The sequence below is a fragment of the Homalodisca vitripennis genome, unplaced genomic scaffold (assembly GCF_021130785.1).
Source record: "Homalodisca vitripennis isolate AUS2020 unplaced genomic scaffold, UT_GWSS_2.1 ScUCBcl_1313;HRSCAF=4776, whole genome shotgun sequence".
Taxonomy (NCBI): Eukaryota; Metazoa; Arthropoda; class Insecta; order Hemiptera; family Cicadellidae; genus Homalodisca; species Homalodisca vitripennis.
The window spans coordinates 139,992-157,622 of record NW_025777490.1 but is presented as its reverse complement, the minus strand read 5'-3'; the positions used below and the strand labels follow the sequence as shown (position 1 = coordinate 157,622).

The 17,631-nt window shown below is 32.9% G+C and overlaps 1 protein-coding gene across 1 annotated transcript; it reads left to right on the top strand.

Moving 5' to 3' along the window:
* The first annotated feature begins 224 nt into the window (after nucleotides 1-224).
* Nucleotides 225-15,896, top strand: LOC124371403 (nucleolar protein 16-like). Its single transcript, XM_046829734.1, has 4 exons — nucleotides 225-556; nucleotides 10,022-10,130; nucleotides 12,223-12,393; nucleotides 15,680-15,896. The coding sequence occupies exons 1-4, from the start codon at nucleotides 456-458 to the stop codon at nucleotides 15,803-15,805; spliced, it is 507 nt and encodes a 168-aa protein (XP_046685690.1). The 5' UTR covers nucleotides 225-455; the 3' UTR covers nucleotides 15,806-15,896.
* The last annotated feature ends 1,735 nt before the right edge of the window (nucleotides 15,897-17,631 follow it).

Below are 17,631 nucleotides of genomic sequence, written 5' to 3'. Positions count from 1 at the left end.
TATATCGGATAATACAAATAGTAGCTAAAAACAGAGCCGCCTCCGGATAGTACTAAAGTACCGTTACAAATGTATAAAACTAAATTTTCAAAGTATAAAAATAAAGCAGTCTTCAATAAAAGTGTGGATTTGTAACCAAGTGTTATGTAAAATTATAAATACAAAATATAAAAAAAGTATTATTGAAGTCGGTAAATAAAGCAAGAGCAGTTGGCCTTTGAGAATTTCACATCTTAATATTTATTGGTGTTTGGTCTATCTATACACATGTACAGCAAACATGATTTGAGGTTGTTTACAAATTTCAGTTTTGTATTGAATTGAGGTTATTATTACTGTTAGTGCACATTTTGTCGTGTATTCAACGTGGGCAATAAAGAGTATATTTTATTCAAACCTTAGTTTTATTTTGTTTGGTGGTATTTTTTTTTTTCAATTTAGCCTACTAAGTAAAAATGACAAAAATTCGGAAGCAAAGAATGAAAAAGAAATATGGTTATAATGTTAACAGGAAAAGGTTGCGAAATAAGGTTAGGAAAACGCCTGTTATTACTTGGTGAGTTAATAATGAAGCCAATTTATTTACATCATATTTTACCCTAGTTAAATTGATTAATATTAACTAAAGTCACGTAAAATAACTTTTAACAACTTTTTAAGATAGCATAGGCTATTATCATTTCCAGAAAGAACCGAAGGATTTTAAGTGTTGAGAAGTATATGCTGCACAAAACTTATTAATAGGTTTTATTATTAGGTTATATCTCATTATACAGGTTAGTCCATCAATGGGCCATTGGTATTTGGGTGGGGAATCTTAGGAGGGGATAACAGGGTTATCAACATTTACATGAAAAAAGGCAGGGGAAATAGCGTAGTCTACCAACTACGTTTTGAGGATAAGTTGAGATTTTTTTCTGCTACTTTTCTACCTCTGTGGAGATGGTTATTTATTGGTTTTCTCTCTCCATTACACAACAGCTTTAGGCGTTTCAGTGTTAAATATACTTTTTGTATTTCATAATTGGTAACATTTTTGTTGTGTAGTTAATTTCAAGAGGCAGTCACTGTGTTTTCTCTTTTGTGGCGTTAATGAATAGACAATAGACAATAGACAACTTTATTAACCGTTTAACAAGTAGCATACATGTAATAGGTTTAGTTAGTAGAGGCTAAAAGAACAATCATGGCTTAAAACTAAAAACCAAAGGCTATGTACAAACCATGCAGGATTAATAAATACTAAAAGTGAGCACTCCATGCATTAGAAGTAATGGTTAAAGTCACTCTGAGATAAGGCAAGAAACTCACTTTGACTGTAGAAAGGGTTTGCCAAAAGGAAAGCAGTCAGTTTGTTTTTAAATTTGGTTGCCTTCAAGGTCCGAGCTGAGCCTGGAAGTTTATTAAAAAATATACAATACCTTGGTAATGCAGATTAGATTTAGATTTAGTGAGCCTTTTGTATGGAATATCAATAAGACTTTTATTCCTAGTGTCATGCTATGGACATCACTTCTTAATATTAAAGCTCTCATAATTCTCTTTAATATTCATAATAACATTAAAAATTATACAGATTAACCACAGTCATGATATTCTGGGTTTTAAACAATGGTCTACAGCTAGCACATGAGTTAACTTTGCATATTATTCTAAGAGCTTTCTTTTGGCAGTATTAAAACACTATTTACACCAGAATCTGCCTCCCCATAGACTGAGCCCATACTGGATTAAGCTTTGAAAAAAAGCAAAATATGCTGTCTTAACATATTTCAATGGGGACGCAGTCCCTTAGTTTTCTTAAGAGATATATTACTCTAGATAGATAGCTTACTACTTAAAATAATGTACATGATCATGCCAACTAACTTACTATCTAAGGTTATGCCTAGTAGGTTAACACTATCTCTAAAAAATATCTACACCACTCAAGCTAAATATAATTTGTTGTGTTTTATTCATGTTAAGCATAAAAAGGTTGGCTCGGAACCAACTAGAAACTGAGTCAAGTGAGTCCTGCATCGATACGACTAAGTCATGTATATCAGCATTAACATCAATCAGACTGGTGTCATCAGCGTAACAAATTACATCAGAGTTGATGTTACAAGATAAGTCGTTTACCATTACAAGAAAGAGTAATGGCCCAAGAACGGATCCCTGTGGTACTCCGTGCACAACAGCGCCCACCCGAGATCTATGACCATTTACTGTGACAATCTGCTCTCGTCCTCCCAAATAAGACCTGAACAGTTCCAAATTATTGTGATTTATACCGTAGTGCCTTAATTTTTCAAGCAATATAATATGTGATACACAGTCAAAGGCCTTACTGAGGTCACAGAGTGTTACCCCCGTATTTAACCTATGTCAAAGCCATCCAGTACGCCACTAACCAAGTGAGAGACTGCACTCACCGTGGAAAGGCCCCTTCCTAAAGCCATACTGGGCATCCGAGATCAATCCACCCTCCTCGAGAAACCTTTGAAGTTGACACTTAATAAGAGATTCAAAACCTTCCCAAAAATGGGAACATTAGAAACAGGCCTGTAGCTCTCCGGCAGTGACCTATCTCCCTTCTTAAAAATTGGGGTGACCCGAGCAACCTTTAACTTTCCGGGAAAGACACCTTCATTTAAACATGCATTGAAGCAGGCCATCAAAGGCAGCAAGATATACCCAACCACTGATTTTATAAGGCTGTTTGATAACGAATAAATGTCCTTGCTTTTACTGTCCTTCATCCGCCCAAAACCGTGTGCAGAATCTGGTCCACCGTTATAGGTGTCCACCTCATGTCTTCCACTGGAGCAATTAGCTCTTCTGGCCATGTCCTATCGGATTGAAGGGAGCACCTGAACATTCTTGAGAGCCTCTTCCCGCAACACTGAGGAAATAATCATTAAATTTATCCGGTGTAACCGAAACCTTCGTTATATTTGTACCCAACTTTTCTGCCTAATTACCTTCCAGGCAGCAGAGCACTTGTTCGCAGCACCCTCAATATAAGCAGCATTTGTCTTCAGTTTAGCTTGTCTTATTTCATACTGATACGTTTTTTCTAGCAGCGCTATAGACTTTCTTAGCATCCAAGCTTCCTGTTGACTTAGCAAAGTCCCGGTAAGACATTAGTCTCTCCCGCATCACTTTGAGTTCAGGGGTGAACCATTTAGGTCTAGTAGGCCTATTTTTCCGAGTCCTAAGAGTCACTTCCGGAAAACAAAATTGAAAACCATTCATAAAAACCTGAAAGAAGTCATTTTAAACCTTGTTTCATCAGCGTCCTTGACAGAGTCTACCACAAACTCCGTTAATCGTTTGGAGATGGTTAATAAAATTACATAATTTATCAGGTGTGATGGGTCTAATAGTACTAACAGTTTGATTATTTTTGTTGCAAGGTATGTTAGGATCTGTTGTCCAAACATTGGTACAAACTGAGTCATGGTCACTCAAAACCGTAGTCAATTACTTTCGAGTCAATCAATTCAGTCCGCGAGGTCGGTATTATACTATCCAAACACGAGAGTCCTCTTGTAGGATTGTAGTTCATAAAATACATATTTAATGATTTAAAATGATTTTCCAGCCTGAGTGTATTTATATCACGCTTGGCGATATTTACATTAAAGTCTCCACCTATAAGAAAAGTTGCATTTATGTTTTTCCAATGACAGGATCATTCTTTCGATGTTCGACATAAACAGATCCAGGTTACCACTAGGTGATCGGTAGATAACTATCACAATGATCTGAAATGTACAGAGTTTTACAGCTGCAAATTCATTATGCAATTCTGTACAGTAATAGGAAACATCAATAGCTTCATAAACACACTGGAATCTGTCCGACAAGAAAAGAGCCACCCCACCATGTTGTAAAGTACTGCGACGGGGTATGAATAAACCTACTATATACACAAGTTAGTGTCAAGAGTGCTTATGAAATTTGACTGCTATTGCGTCTAAATATAATGAAAACGTGTTTTCTTTTACTTCTAAGTAGGGATTTATATTCTTTGTGTACTTCAAATGTGCTGTCTATTATTCTCTTGCTACATAGGCTACAATAATGTTAGTTGTTATGTATGTAATATTTTGGTATCTATGAGGTTAAAGGCCAATCCGGCATATTACGAAATTTGACATTATTAACATATTCTGCTCATCCTCTTAAACAAAAATATACATGGTTTTAGGGGGTGCAAATGGCAAATAACATGGTTTTAGGGAGTATATTCATAAATAGTTTAGCTTTTAATATTTTAATGTTCTGTTTATGTGTTGTGTGTCTCTATATCTGTGTACAATGTTTTCTGCGGCTGGGACTGATAGCGTATATGTTATCTGAGCGCTCCGGGGCTGTGGTCCAGTGCTTCATAAGATATCGTGTACTGTAGTTCGGATCGAGTGAGTGCTTGTCAATCATGGATCAACCACCCACTAGTTAGACGAATTGTTTGTGTCGGGCATGTTAGGAGTTTACGTTTTTACCAAAATGAGATTATTCCATTTTAATAGTAAGTGTTCTCTATTACTGCCTATTTATATATTAATATTGGGTTTTTACATGATTTATTAAGTTTTTTTACACTTTCATAAATTTCTTTCCATTACTTTTCAATTTGTATTTCTGATCAGCTCCTCTAGAATTTGATATTTTACTGATATGTACTCTCTAGAAGGATGTTTTTCTTTCATTGACATCAGTGCAGAGCAGCACTCAGCCCGTGCTGATGGCTGGAGGCACTCGTCTCAACCCGATAACAACTAATTAATTTGTACCTCGAAAATAAGAACAACATTCTTTATTTGGGTCAAAATTCTGCTCATTTCAATTTTATTTTTCATTTACGTTTCCAAAGATGGTGGTGCATGTGTGATGACGTCATCACAAGGTTAAATCACGGTCACAAAAGATCACGTGAGGCCCGACGCAGATGTTCAACATGGATATATTCTTCTGTGCGTAAAAAATAGTTCCATATTTCATGTTGTATAACTTCCATTATTTCTCATTTCCACCCTGTGAAACTTAATATTGTTTATTGTTCAGTAGGACGATTCCAATAAATTAATGCGAAACTTGTATTTTTAAGCTCTAGCCGTTACTTTCACAAGTACTACCATATTTTCATGGGTCTCAAGCATTTGTAATCATTATTTTAGAATTTTTATATTTTACAGATCAATACTGTCAGCCCATTGAACTACTAGTTCCTTTAACAAGGAGTTTTTTGGGCTTTCCAAAACTGTTTTCGGTTCCTTTGTTAATATTACTTTGTAAGCATTTTGCCTTTTGAAATAAAACAACAAATAATGTGAAGTGGCTAAAGTATTAAATCTAACAATAATTATTTAATTTCAATTAGCGGGCTTAATTAAACCCCTCAGGGTTGACCGGGACAGTGTCCTGGCATACTAGTGCTAGCGCTTTAATGCTCCGTTCTTTATTTATTTACTCAATAGTTTTCACCTTTTACTTGATAAACAATAATTAACTTTCTAAAAGAATACATTAAAAGTTCTGATTTGTTTTTTGGTTTACGAATCCCCTTTTATTTGCTGCAACATTTTTTGAATTTGCTGTGTAAATAACTTCTAGCAGTGATTACTAAAGGTACTTTGGTATTATCAGGAGGCCATTATTTTTAAAGTATTTCTTGCCGGCGACCTAAAAATTCAAGATTATTAGAAAGAACAGACTTTATTTGACTTATTGTGAAAATTACATGTTATTATGATGTTTGGTTCTTGTTGTCTGCCTCTCAAAAGTAACTGATGTCAGCGAGAAGAAGGGTACTCTGTCCCTATCTAATATTTGTAATTAAGCTATATAAGTAGATAAATATGTATGTATGAATTATAAACAATACAATTTAATGAATGCTCATGTGATCTGAGCTTGAATTTAGGTACTATATCTCAGGATATGTTTTTATTTTTGTACCAGAAGTGCAGGGTGACACCAAAGGTGGCACTAAAACCTGCACTGGTAACCAGGGGCATTTCCGATCAGTACTTTACCAACCCCAGATTACATGCCAGATTGACCTACGTGATATGAACTCGGAATAGTTGGACGATCTAGGCACTCGTAGACGTTATCTTTAAACTGGTACTTTTAGTAACATATTTATGATAACCTAATCTAAACCTACTTATATTGGTTGTAGAACTCGTAATAACAAGTGGTAGGTAGGGACAGAGCGGTCTCCTCGGCGAAATCACTTAAATGCTGCCTACTCTAAATGTTTAAATAACCTATATTGATGATAAGTAGTTATGATGCCTGGGCTAGCGTAATTTAATTTGGCTAACCCTGCATTCCATGTACCCTTAAAGTTGCAAATAATTGTTCTAAATTGTACTGATTGGGAGTGAATTAAAAAGGATGGCCTTTCATTTGCAATCAACAAAGGGATTCTTCCTAATCATACAGAAAAGAAAATACCAAATTTAGTTAAATTCAATTATTAGGGGTGAGCCTATGTAGTTTTTTTTTTCGGGATAAGAATTGCAATAGATTAATAACGCAAGTTCTGCTGGTGTGGTTAAAAGTAAACCAGAAAGTAACACAAAATTTAACAGTAACTGTTTACAAACATAATAAATAATGTAAAGAACAATATCTTAAATTTCATGAATTTAATAAATGAGAAAAACAAACCTAACTATAACTTCCTAATCCCATAAGTATAGGTATAATCTACCAACAACCCACAGGGTAACTTGCAATTACATCAAAATATTAGTTTCATGATTTTAAAGTAACACACAATAACACAAGACCTCCAAGTTTCACTTTTGATCACACAATGATCAGTTAAAAAATCATTACAATAATTTCCTCAAATTTTAATTGCTCACATTATCCACAATCAAACACATTCATTATTTTTCAAACTAAATGGCGCTATTATAGTTGAATGTGCGGAAGTGAGTATTAAACAAGTCTGCAGTATAATAAGCGTCCACCTACACAATTGGATGAATCGAATCATCAATATTCATGACCATCCAAAGGACTAAAAGCAAAATGTCGGGCCAAATAACGTAATAGATATTTCAAAGAACAATAGGGTTTTGCTAATTTTCAATCTTAGAAATGAATTGGCATGTTGACAAATTAATTGAATCTTGAAATTAATGTATAAATATTAATATAACTACAGCAAAACAATAACATTCACTTACTGTAACGTATTTTCAAGGATAAATGTGACTGCTTATAAAACAAAGACACGTACGTCACTGTTCTTGCTGCCATTAGTTAATAACAAAACGCATTATTTGAATTTTGGATTTATTTCAAACCCCGTTTTTACTTTGAATACATTTTGAAATAATTTCAGATTATAGTAATAGTCCTGGAGACTTTCAGAATTGTAAATAGTGTGTACAATTAAAATAGGAAGTGTAAACTGAGAATTTATACATTTCATAATTGTCTTGCAGTAACATTTCTCTTGTCCATTGGTAGGAGTAAGTCCAAAAACATAGATTAAATAATAACAAAACATGCTCATTGTTGAGGTCTGAAATGTCAAAGGCCATATGTTTGGGCTATATGTGTATGCTGAAGCCAACGAATTATACTAATGGAACGCGCTCTGGGCCGGAGAAACCGAGCTGAAATCCTGGGCTGCGTTCCGAGTCTGCAGGCGCTGGAAATGGGCAAGAACTCACTCCGCCCATATGGCAGGCATTATAGTAATGATCAAACACCACTTTAAAACGCCTTCTAGACTTAATAATATTGCTAGATACCACAATTTATTTATTATTACAAATGTTAATAACTGCTTTTTACTGTAAATTTTTATTTTTAGTTTAAAAAAAAAACAGATTTTTGTACAATATCAAAATAACTGAGATTTTGATTTGGTATTTTACTTGTAAAGTTGGAAACGAAGATGTCTGTAAGATTAAAATATTTCCCAGGTGAAAAAACAACATTTTTATTGACAGTATTTTATTTCAAAGTAAACTACATAAAATGTACAAACATGAAATACTTAATCTACGTGTTAGAAAATAAAATTATTTTTGCAAATTTTTGCCTTATTCCTAAGTTAGATTTTTTTGTAATGTCAAAAGTTTTCTGTTTTGCGATGTTATGAGATATTATTTTAAAAAAATAGTTTTAATCACAGTTTTAATTAAAAATAACCCGTGGCTTCCAGTGAATTCATCATAAGATAAATGCCCCTTGAAAACACTACCATTAAACTGGTTACAAACACTCAATGTCAATAAATTCAGAAGTGGTCGTATTTGTTTGAGATAGCTTGAGCAAATAACAATATTTTACAATTTTCAATACATCATCGCTTGATCTAATTAATTTACCCTTAGATTTAAAATCAATAAAAAGTTAATGTGTTCTAAGATCAGAATCATTAGCATGGAGTAGCCTACAGAACTACAATCGTTACATTTAATACATTTTTCAATACGTCTTACAACGACGCCACAAATATAGTATAAAATTTCATCCTTAAAACTAGAACTATCATAATTTTCCATGAGATATATGGCACTCTCAATTTCATCATCCAAAGACAAATCCAAATCACACTTATCAGCATTAGGAAGCTCAATGGTGCCTTCTTTCTGACAATAATCCTCCTTCGTTTCTCCAGTGGCTGGTGCTTATGAGATGGTAAATAAAAGATTGATGGAACTGCTTCATTTGTGAGACATTTTCTTAGTGTGTCAGGCAAAATTAAATGGTAATCATGTTCTGTAAAATGTTTACTGCATAAAACAGTATGTTTTGTTGGCTTAAATTTTTTTCTCTTTGTCGCAGTAATCCACTTTTTTAGTAAATTGTCATCTTTCAATGGAAATCCAAAACAAACAAATTAACAAATAATGGAATACAGGTAGCTGAAAATCACAAAGATCCCATAATTATAAATTAGAGTAGGTCAGTAGATACTGTTTTTAGCAATGATTTATAAGTTTATGCATTTATAAGTGTAACGACCAACATTGATATCTTGGATCAATGCGGATAAAATAATTAAGTGATAAGCATGTTTTACTTCAACGATATAATTATTGTTAATGATTAAAAAACGATAGCTTATTATGTAGGCTACTCATTAACAGTCGTACCGTACTTTTACTTTTACTTTTATCCAAATATTTGGATAACCCAGTTAATAATTTGGCAATATTAATAATATAATATTGGTGAAAATCACTATTTTGGAAGTTGCAAATAAATATTGACATGGTTGATATAGTAAGAACTTATTTGTGAAAACAAATGTGGTTGCCTTTAGTCCATCTGGACGTGGAGTTGTACGCAGAGCAACTCTTCACCATGTCACGAAATAACAAACATGACTAACATTGACAAATAAAAGGAAAACTAACTAGTTGAGTTGCTCAAATCAGACGTTTTGACGGAATAAACAGGAAGAGTTGCCAACAATGCAAATAACAGCAATGATTTGTGTTTCGGCATGAAAAGGCGTGATGCCGTATCGTCCCGTTGATCGCGGGAACTTTAAGCGCCTGAAAATCCATGGATACACCAGTAACGCACAGCTGTGTGCGACCGGAAAACACAACATATGGCTTATGGGCAGTGCGCGTTCCAGTAGTATAGTTCGTTGGCTGAAGCTGATTAAAACACCAGAAAAGAACACAATAGGACATATTAAGTCTAAATATATGAGGCATACTTGACTTCTTTCAATAATCCATAAAAAATGGCCTGGAACATGGTTGACCACCACAGAGACTATCACCAATTGAAACAATTTTTAAAAACACATAATTTGTTCAGTTGTAAAAAAAACCACAAAAAGAAGGACGCACCTCATTCTTTTAATAAACATGGCTTAGAATTACAATAACCGAATATCACACTTTAGTCATCTCCAGTGTTATTTGTTATATGCTATGTGCAGCAAATAAATGCATAGCTATTTTATTGACACTAACAACATATAAATCATTTATTTTTATAGGTTGAAACACTAATATTGATCATTTTTCTGTTGCAGCCCTCAAGTGAAAAATGCTTGGAATGTCAAACAGTCGGTTAAAAGAAATTTAAAAAATATGGGCCTGGCTTATGATGCCAATATTGCGCAGTCCATATCAAGCAATAAGGTAAAACTTTAGTATTAGGTCACAATTATTATTAGGAATATTATATATATATATATATATATATATATATATATATATATATATATATATATATATATAATACAATATATACATGGGTTATTCTACAAAAACTGTACAGTTTGAATAATGAACAAGAAAGTAGAATTTAGGACATTTGCCACTGTTATATATTGCAAAAATTATAACACTACATTTCAAGGATTGAAACCTACCTTATTCTTCAGGTGTAGAAAACCCTAATATAGTCATCTTTTAAGGACAGCTGAAGAGGAGGGTAGGTTTCAACCCTTGACACAGTGTTATAATTTTTTTGTAACATATAGTAAAATCAAGTGTCTGAAACCCTACTATCTACTGAAATTATCCATCATCAATAAATTTTAAACAAAGAAAAAATCATTTAATTTTTTTTATTATTATATAGAAACTGAAACTTATAAATTAATGAATTCCGGTGAGAACTCAAGTAGAGAGCAAGCTAAAAGACTACATTATGTACTTAAAAATGTAATATATACAGCCCAATTTGTAATCACTTAAGTACACAAACTCACTTTTAGAAGGCCTAGAAATTTGAAATCTGTTACGCAGTCAGGTTTTGGCATGAACCACCCAGAAAAGTCTGAAAACAGGATTTTAATTTTGAACCCTTAAATAACTTACAATGGCGAAATGAAAATTTAAACTCTAAAGGACTCAAACTGTAGGAACTAGCTTGGATTTGACTAAAAATCATTGAGGAATGAATAGGTCTACAAAAAAGGTCTAGTGACTTTTTATGCTCTGTTTTGTATGTATTGTTTTTGCCTAAATCTTTACCTTTAGTCATAAATTTTAAAGTTCCATTGATATTTCCCCTCGGAATTAAACCCCATCATTAACTTAATCCCCTGATACTGATCAGCTCTTTAAAAGTAATTAACTTCCCCGTTAATTGTGTGTTCCTGCTTACCATAAAACACCAGAGTGAGACTGGGAAGTTTTGTGTTATTGTGTGTTGCTTCAAAATCATGAAACTGATATTTGGATGGTATCTCAAGTTACCTGGTGCATTTTACATATACATATGAAATCAGGAAGTTATGGTTAATATAGTTTTTCTCTTCTTTTCATTTTTCTGAAGAGATCCAAAAAAAGTCGGCAAAGAAGAAGCTCAAATAAACAAACTATGTTGAGAAAGGCTGATTTAATGTGAGTGTTCAGTTTAACTCCAGTTTACCTTCATCTTGGTGCAGCACCTGAAATCTGATGTTGTCACAGACTTGACACCTGGAATCTGGAGTCTTGTTTGTCTGAAGAGTTGCAAAAGTAGTTGGCAATAAAGAAGATCAAAACGAACTCTTTGCATTGTTTCAACATCAGAGACACCTAGACTACAAAATATAGTTTAACCTAGGTGAAGATGTATTCTCATTGTCCCTTTAAGTGCACATTTTAGTTTTAATGATGACATGATGTTTTAGACACAATCCCATGCTGGTGGAGCAACCGAGTTTTCTGCACATAGCTAAGGTTAGAAGGGTTGATTCAGTGTGAATGTTGAGTTTAGCATGACATGGTCCCAGTGTCTTAACCATCATAGTGCATCTGATAAAACAATGGGAATACCTCTTCGCCTAGACTACACTATATTTGATTAATCCTGAGGACACTTTTTTTTACATATTATCCAATAAAAATAATTTAAAATCTAAATTAATATGTTCAACAAGCTACATTCTAAACTTCTAAGTCACGGTGTAACCCAATTTCATCAACTGTAATTTTTGTAATCAAAGGACATTTAACTGTATCTTTTTAGAAAAACCATGTATAAATTAAATTTGTGGATGCAGAAGTAACCCAATTTAATTTCAATGAGACAGATTAGTGAAAAACAGTATTCAATCAGCCTGGACTAAAACTCAGATCTCTTATTTGCTTGGTGTGAATGCTCACCATTTTACACCAAAGCCCTTATCTTGTATCGATAAATTAATCTATAACATGATTATTTTTGCAATTAAAATATAATCAGAATGTATGATACTTATATTTTTTCTAGTTAAAATATAATTGTTTTGTTTTACAGTTAATAAAAACAGAGCATGTGAAACCCAATGAAAGGGCACCAGAAAAGTTACATGTTGTCACTGAACTAGAAGAAGATGCTCGTGCACCCAGAGAAAGGCGTTTTGCTTTACCTAACAGTCAGGTGCAATGGGTCACATATTTAATGGACAAGTATGGTGAAGATTATGAGGTAAGATTTTTGTTCTATAATCCTTGGCAAAAGTATTGTGATGTATCTTGTTTTTTTATAAAAGCATTTTCTAGGTCTTATATTTTGTAAAATGTCAATTTTAATTGCTTCAAGCTATGTGGGTTTGTATGAGTTGAACAAGTGGAACCCAATAACATAAACATCGAAGCTGCTTGGAATATGGTAATCCAATGATCAAACATTTTAACCTTTCACACACCATTAATAAATCTATTAATTTTCCTATAATTACAAGTACAAACTTTTGTTTCTTTAAGTTAAAAGCTAATTTTTATTATAACAAAACTATAAAAGGTAAAAGCCAAAAAAGTATAAAACAGGACATTTTATTTCAAACTAGTATATTTATTGATCAAAATAAAAAAAGGACCATTTATAAAACTGTTTATTTCAAATAAATTGTAATTTCATTGTAAAATGTAACTAAACTGAAAAGTTTAATTACATTTTACTATAAATTAAGACAAATATTTTAAACGAATCATAACACTATTAAATGGTGAAGAATAATAACTTAGTAGAGTTAGTAGACGCCTGCGTTCATAATGACCGAGAAAGCAGTAATACACACCACGGATGTTTGGTTATGGATCTGTACAAGACGCAGAACTAATGAGCAGGTAGTCAGAATTAGACAAAGGGTGCTTCCCTCCCCCTGCTGCAGAGTGAAGGTCGTTTATAAATACTTCTTTAGCAATCGCAATAAGTACAGAGCATGCAAATTCGAAGGCCTTTTATCCACTAAAAACTCTCCAAGAGTCATAATCTATAATATCGGATAAACTGTATTTGGCGTTTTCATCAAAGTCTACCATTCTAATACATCCGTATACGGCGTGGGAAGGATTAAGACTTCGCACTTGTTGATGAGGGTGTGGTGGTATCTAGTATGCAATCTGATAGTGACATTGTGGAGTCCCGAAATATTAAAGATGTTTTTTTTTTTCATGACAATTGCTCAATAAATAAATCTGGAGGTGAAGATTTTTCGGTTCCATGTTAACATCTGGGCATATCAGTATGAAAGGTTTGGCTATTAAATAATGAGACTGACACTGCCGTGGATCAAGGAGGTATGCATCAACCGCTATTAATTAACATCTGATTAGTGCGGACTTTTCTCATAAGTATGCAGCTAGTCTCGCTTCTGTAAACAACACCGTTTAGTCAGAGCCTACATTTACGTTATTGTTGTTTTTTTTGTTTCGCCGGATAAAATGTTTGGTGTAATAGCAGAGGAACGAATTATTGTAAAATTTCACTTTAAACTTAAACGAACTGTTACTGAAGCTTATAATTTACTGAAAGAAGTGTATGGCAATGAATGTTTATCATGGTCACGTTTTTTTGAATGGTTTAAGCATTTTAAAGATGGCAGAGCAGATGTTGAGAGAAGATTATTCGTGGCCAGGTCACCCTTCAACATCAAAAACAGATGAAAATGTTGAAAAAGGCTGTAATTTGAATCACACTGACCATCGATTAAGTAATGACGCAATTTGTGAAACTGTAATTATCGACAAAGAATATGTATGGCAAATTTTACATGACAATTTTTACATCTGAGAAGTGTGCCTAAAATTCTAACATTTGAACAAGAAGCTCGAAATAATGTTTGTACTGACCCTTAGTACACGATTTTAAATTACTCACATTTTCTGGAAACTATAATAACATGTGGTTTTTTACTTACGACCTGGAAATGAAGTGCCAATCCATGCACTGGAAGAGCCCAACCTTACAGAAAGCCAAAAAAGCTCGAATGAGCAAGTTAAAATTTAAAGCAATGATTGTTTTATATATATATCCATGAGATTGTGTATCTTCACTATGTTCCTGAAGGTCAAACAATAAATCAATATTACTACCTTGAAGTACTTTCTAAACTTCGTCAAAGAGTAAGGAAAAAACACCCTAAAATGTGAAGGATAAATCATGGGTTCTCTACCAAGACAATGCACCAGCTCATTCCGGTTATCTGTCAAGAGGTTCCTAGCCAAGTACAGCATCCCTGTGTTAGAACATCCACTTTATGACTTCTGCCTGTTCCCTAAGTTGAAATCTGCATTGAAATGAACAAGATTTGAGTCTGTGGAAGCTGTAAAAGAGAAGTGGCTGTCCTGAAGGAGCTGACAAAGGATAATTTCAAGCACTGTTTCCAACAAAGGAAAATTCGCATGGACCATTGTAGGGATAGAGGAGTGTATATTGAAGGTGATAATAAGTAATTATGAATAAAATTTAAATACATTTTTTGCTTCAGTCTAGTTATTTAATAGCTAAACCTCATAGAAATATCAATTGATTGTAAGGGTTTACAATAAAGGTTATAAAACAAAACGTATTCAGGGTAGAAGCAATTAGTGAGGTGCTTTAGAAAAAGAAATAAATTCTGATTTTGTGTTGGTATATGCAACTCATTACTATTTCATTGTTTTGAAAACCAACCAACTTAATACTATGTTGTTTTAGTATTATAGGCTAGTAAATACTTAACCAAAATCGTTGTTCATTTTACTTTTTTATTCCTTCCATTCAAACGTTAATTGGAGCCCAAAACCTATTGATTTCTACACAATGGAATATCCCCTTCCATTAGTACAAAAAATATTGCACCATTCATGCATAAAAAAATTTTTTAGCAATTGAACTTACCCACACGTACATGTGGCCACATTAGATCTGGGGTTAAATAATATTACATCAAAATGTATAAATAACTTTAATTTAGCAAAAAAAGTATTTAAAAAATTTAGCAAAACATACCACATTTGTTGAACTAGAAAGCTTTAATATTCTTTTGTCAAATACGAATTCCATTTCTGAAATTTGATGAAACTATATTCAAATTTTCTAGTTGAAACATTTCCAACATTACTTATTTGCAACAAAAACGCAAGCAAACAAATTACTGATGTAAAAACAAAAATAACAAGATAGAAAAATTAGTACGATATTTATCTCTCTCTTAGCTTTGTCAAAGATGTATTGTCACTCGAAATTTCATCTATTAGTCATAGTTGAGAGTGATAGACCAATGAAATTTCACCAGTTATTAGTTCTGAGGTTAATGCTAACTGAAAATCAATTTATATATTAAAGGAATAGGGTCTTACAAATGACCTTACCAGCAAGAAAAACACAAAAGATCTGTCAAGGAAGGAGAGACGTGTTAGGTGTAGTCTGTGAAAAAACAGTTTTTCTAATAATACTTGCACATTATGCTTTTTCCATCAAAATATTTGTAAATGTTATTTTGTTTTAGGCGATGGCACGTGATAAAAAGAATTACTATCAAGAAACGTGGCAACAAATCCGAAGAAAGATTAAACTGTTCAAGGGTGTCCCTGAACAGTATAACCAATACTTGGCTTCAAAAGAAAAATTGTAGTTAATTGTTGATATTATTGTTTTGTTTAAAATGATTTTTAATGTACAAAGATTAGTTGTACATTGTCAATAAAATAATTCTTTTTAATAAACAGTGTTATTTTCTCATTAAAACGCCACTTAAACCCTTTCACCATCAGAAGCGTATATGTTAGCTTGTATATAGCCAATCGCTGTGTCCTTAAAATGCCAAGAGCTTATATATAGCCAAGCTGAGCGTTTAAAACAGAGAGCCTATATATAGGCTTGTGACTATTTTGCTTATTACTAAGTAATTTTCTATTAAATTTCAAAGAACCTTATGCCATTATATTCGGGATGAATTGCGCTGTTATAATATAACACATTTCATTAGCTCGTTTCATTTTGACGTGACAACGTCTTAAATTAGGTTGCGGCTCGGAGTCACTCATGAAAAAGTGTAACGCCCGGTAACGTTACGATGCCCGTCCAGTGGGTCCGCCGCACGGGATAAAGCAGATAACTATGTTTATTCGTGAAAATGTGGAGTGCTTAGATTCGTCATTTACAACAACTACAACAATAAAGGTAAATAATTGTACACTGATATTTCATTATCGTAAACTATGATTGATTGATTAATTGTTAGATTGACACAAAAGTTGAGAAACTGAGTTTATAGGTTATGTCATACTATTGACAAATGTTGATAGTGTTAAGTAAATTATTAGTTTAAATCACCCTGCAATCAATCGTAATTCAGTCGATTGAGAAGAAACAGCGCGTATTGCTAGTCAAACATTTAAAATAACAAATTATAACCTCTAACCTGTCATAACAGTGCGACCAAACAAACGAACTAAACCGACCAATCACCACGCGCGGAGTTAGAATTTAACTGTGTTTAGCAAGAATTTCAAATTCCAATTTTAGTAAATGTTTTATTCAACTTTACCATTTACAATAACAAATTTTAATTAATTTCAAATTATGTACAATGTTTTAGTAAACAAAATATATTTCTATAGTTAAAATTTGTGCAATTCTTATTTTCATTCAATTCCTTGTTCCTATTGTGCAATTTAATAATATTCATATCAATAAATATTCTACAGAGAAAAAGACGTTGTCACGTAAAATCTTCGCCCGTAAAACCGACTTTACAGGCAACCATAATTTTTTTTTGTAATATAGTATACAAGTTCTGAAAACTCACGATATTCGTAAGGCAGTGGCCAATACACCATGAATGCTGGTCTATCTTACATGGTGTGTCATATGTTTACACTGTTAGTCATTTGGTTATGACAAAGTAATAATATAGCTTAGTAACCCTTCAGTAATTACTTTAGATTATGTTTATCGAGTTCAAGTTAAAAAATAAATCTGTTATGAATTTTTTGCTTTATCGAGTTTTATGAAATTATTTTAGAAGGAAGTTTTTATTTTTGTTTTGTTTCTCAAGTTGCACCTCTCATCACAAAAAAATGGAACTAAAAACCATTGCTCTACAATCAAAAATAAGAGAATGGCAATAGTTTATGTGTAAAGGTACAAAAACAGCAAAAAATGTTTGGTGTTCTAGCACTTATCACTGAAATGGCTGGTGCTTTGATGCTCGCACCCGTTATTTGCTTGGAGGTCAAAGGATTATGTAATTAATCTTACTGGTCTTTACTATAGAAAGTATCATTCTTCTAATACCATATATTTAAAAATCATAACAAATTCTGTTTGTTATTCAATCCTTTTAGGACCAGGCAAAACTTTTTTGTATATTTGAAATTTTATGTGTTTTAGGAAAATAATCATATATGTATAATTATTTATTCAGAAGCTCTGGTTTTATGCGTATTTTTTTACCTA

What these genes read in the sequence shown, in the direction of transcription:
- LOC124371403 (XM_046829734.1), top strand. Translation starts at nt 456, where the DNA reads ATGACAAAAATTCGGAAGCAAAGAATGAAAAAGAAATATGGTTATAAT. An exon ending in AAAACGCCTGTTATTACTTG is followed by an intron (nt 557 to 10,021) that starts GTGAGTTAATAA and finishes TTTCTGTTGCAG; the next exon opens with CCCTCAAGTGAAAAATGCTT. An exon ending in AGTATGGTGAAGATTATGAG is followed by an intron (nt 12,394 to 15,679) that starts GTAAGATTTTTG and finishes ATTTTGTTTTAG; the next exon opens with GCGATGGCACGTGATAAAAA.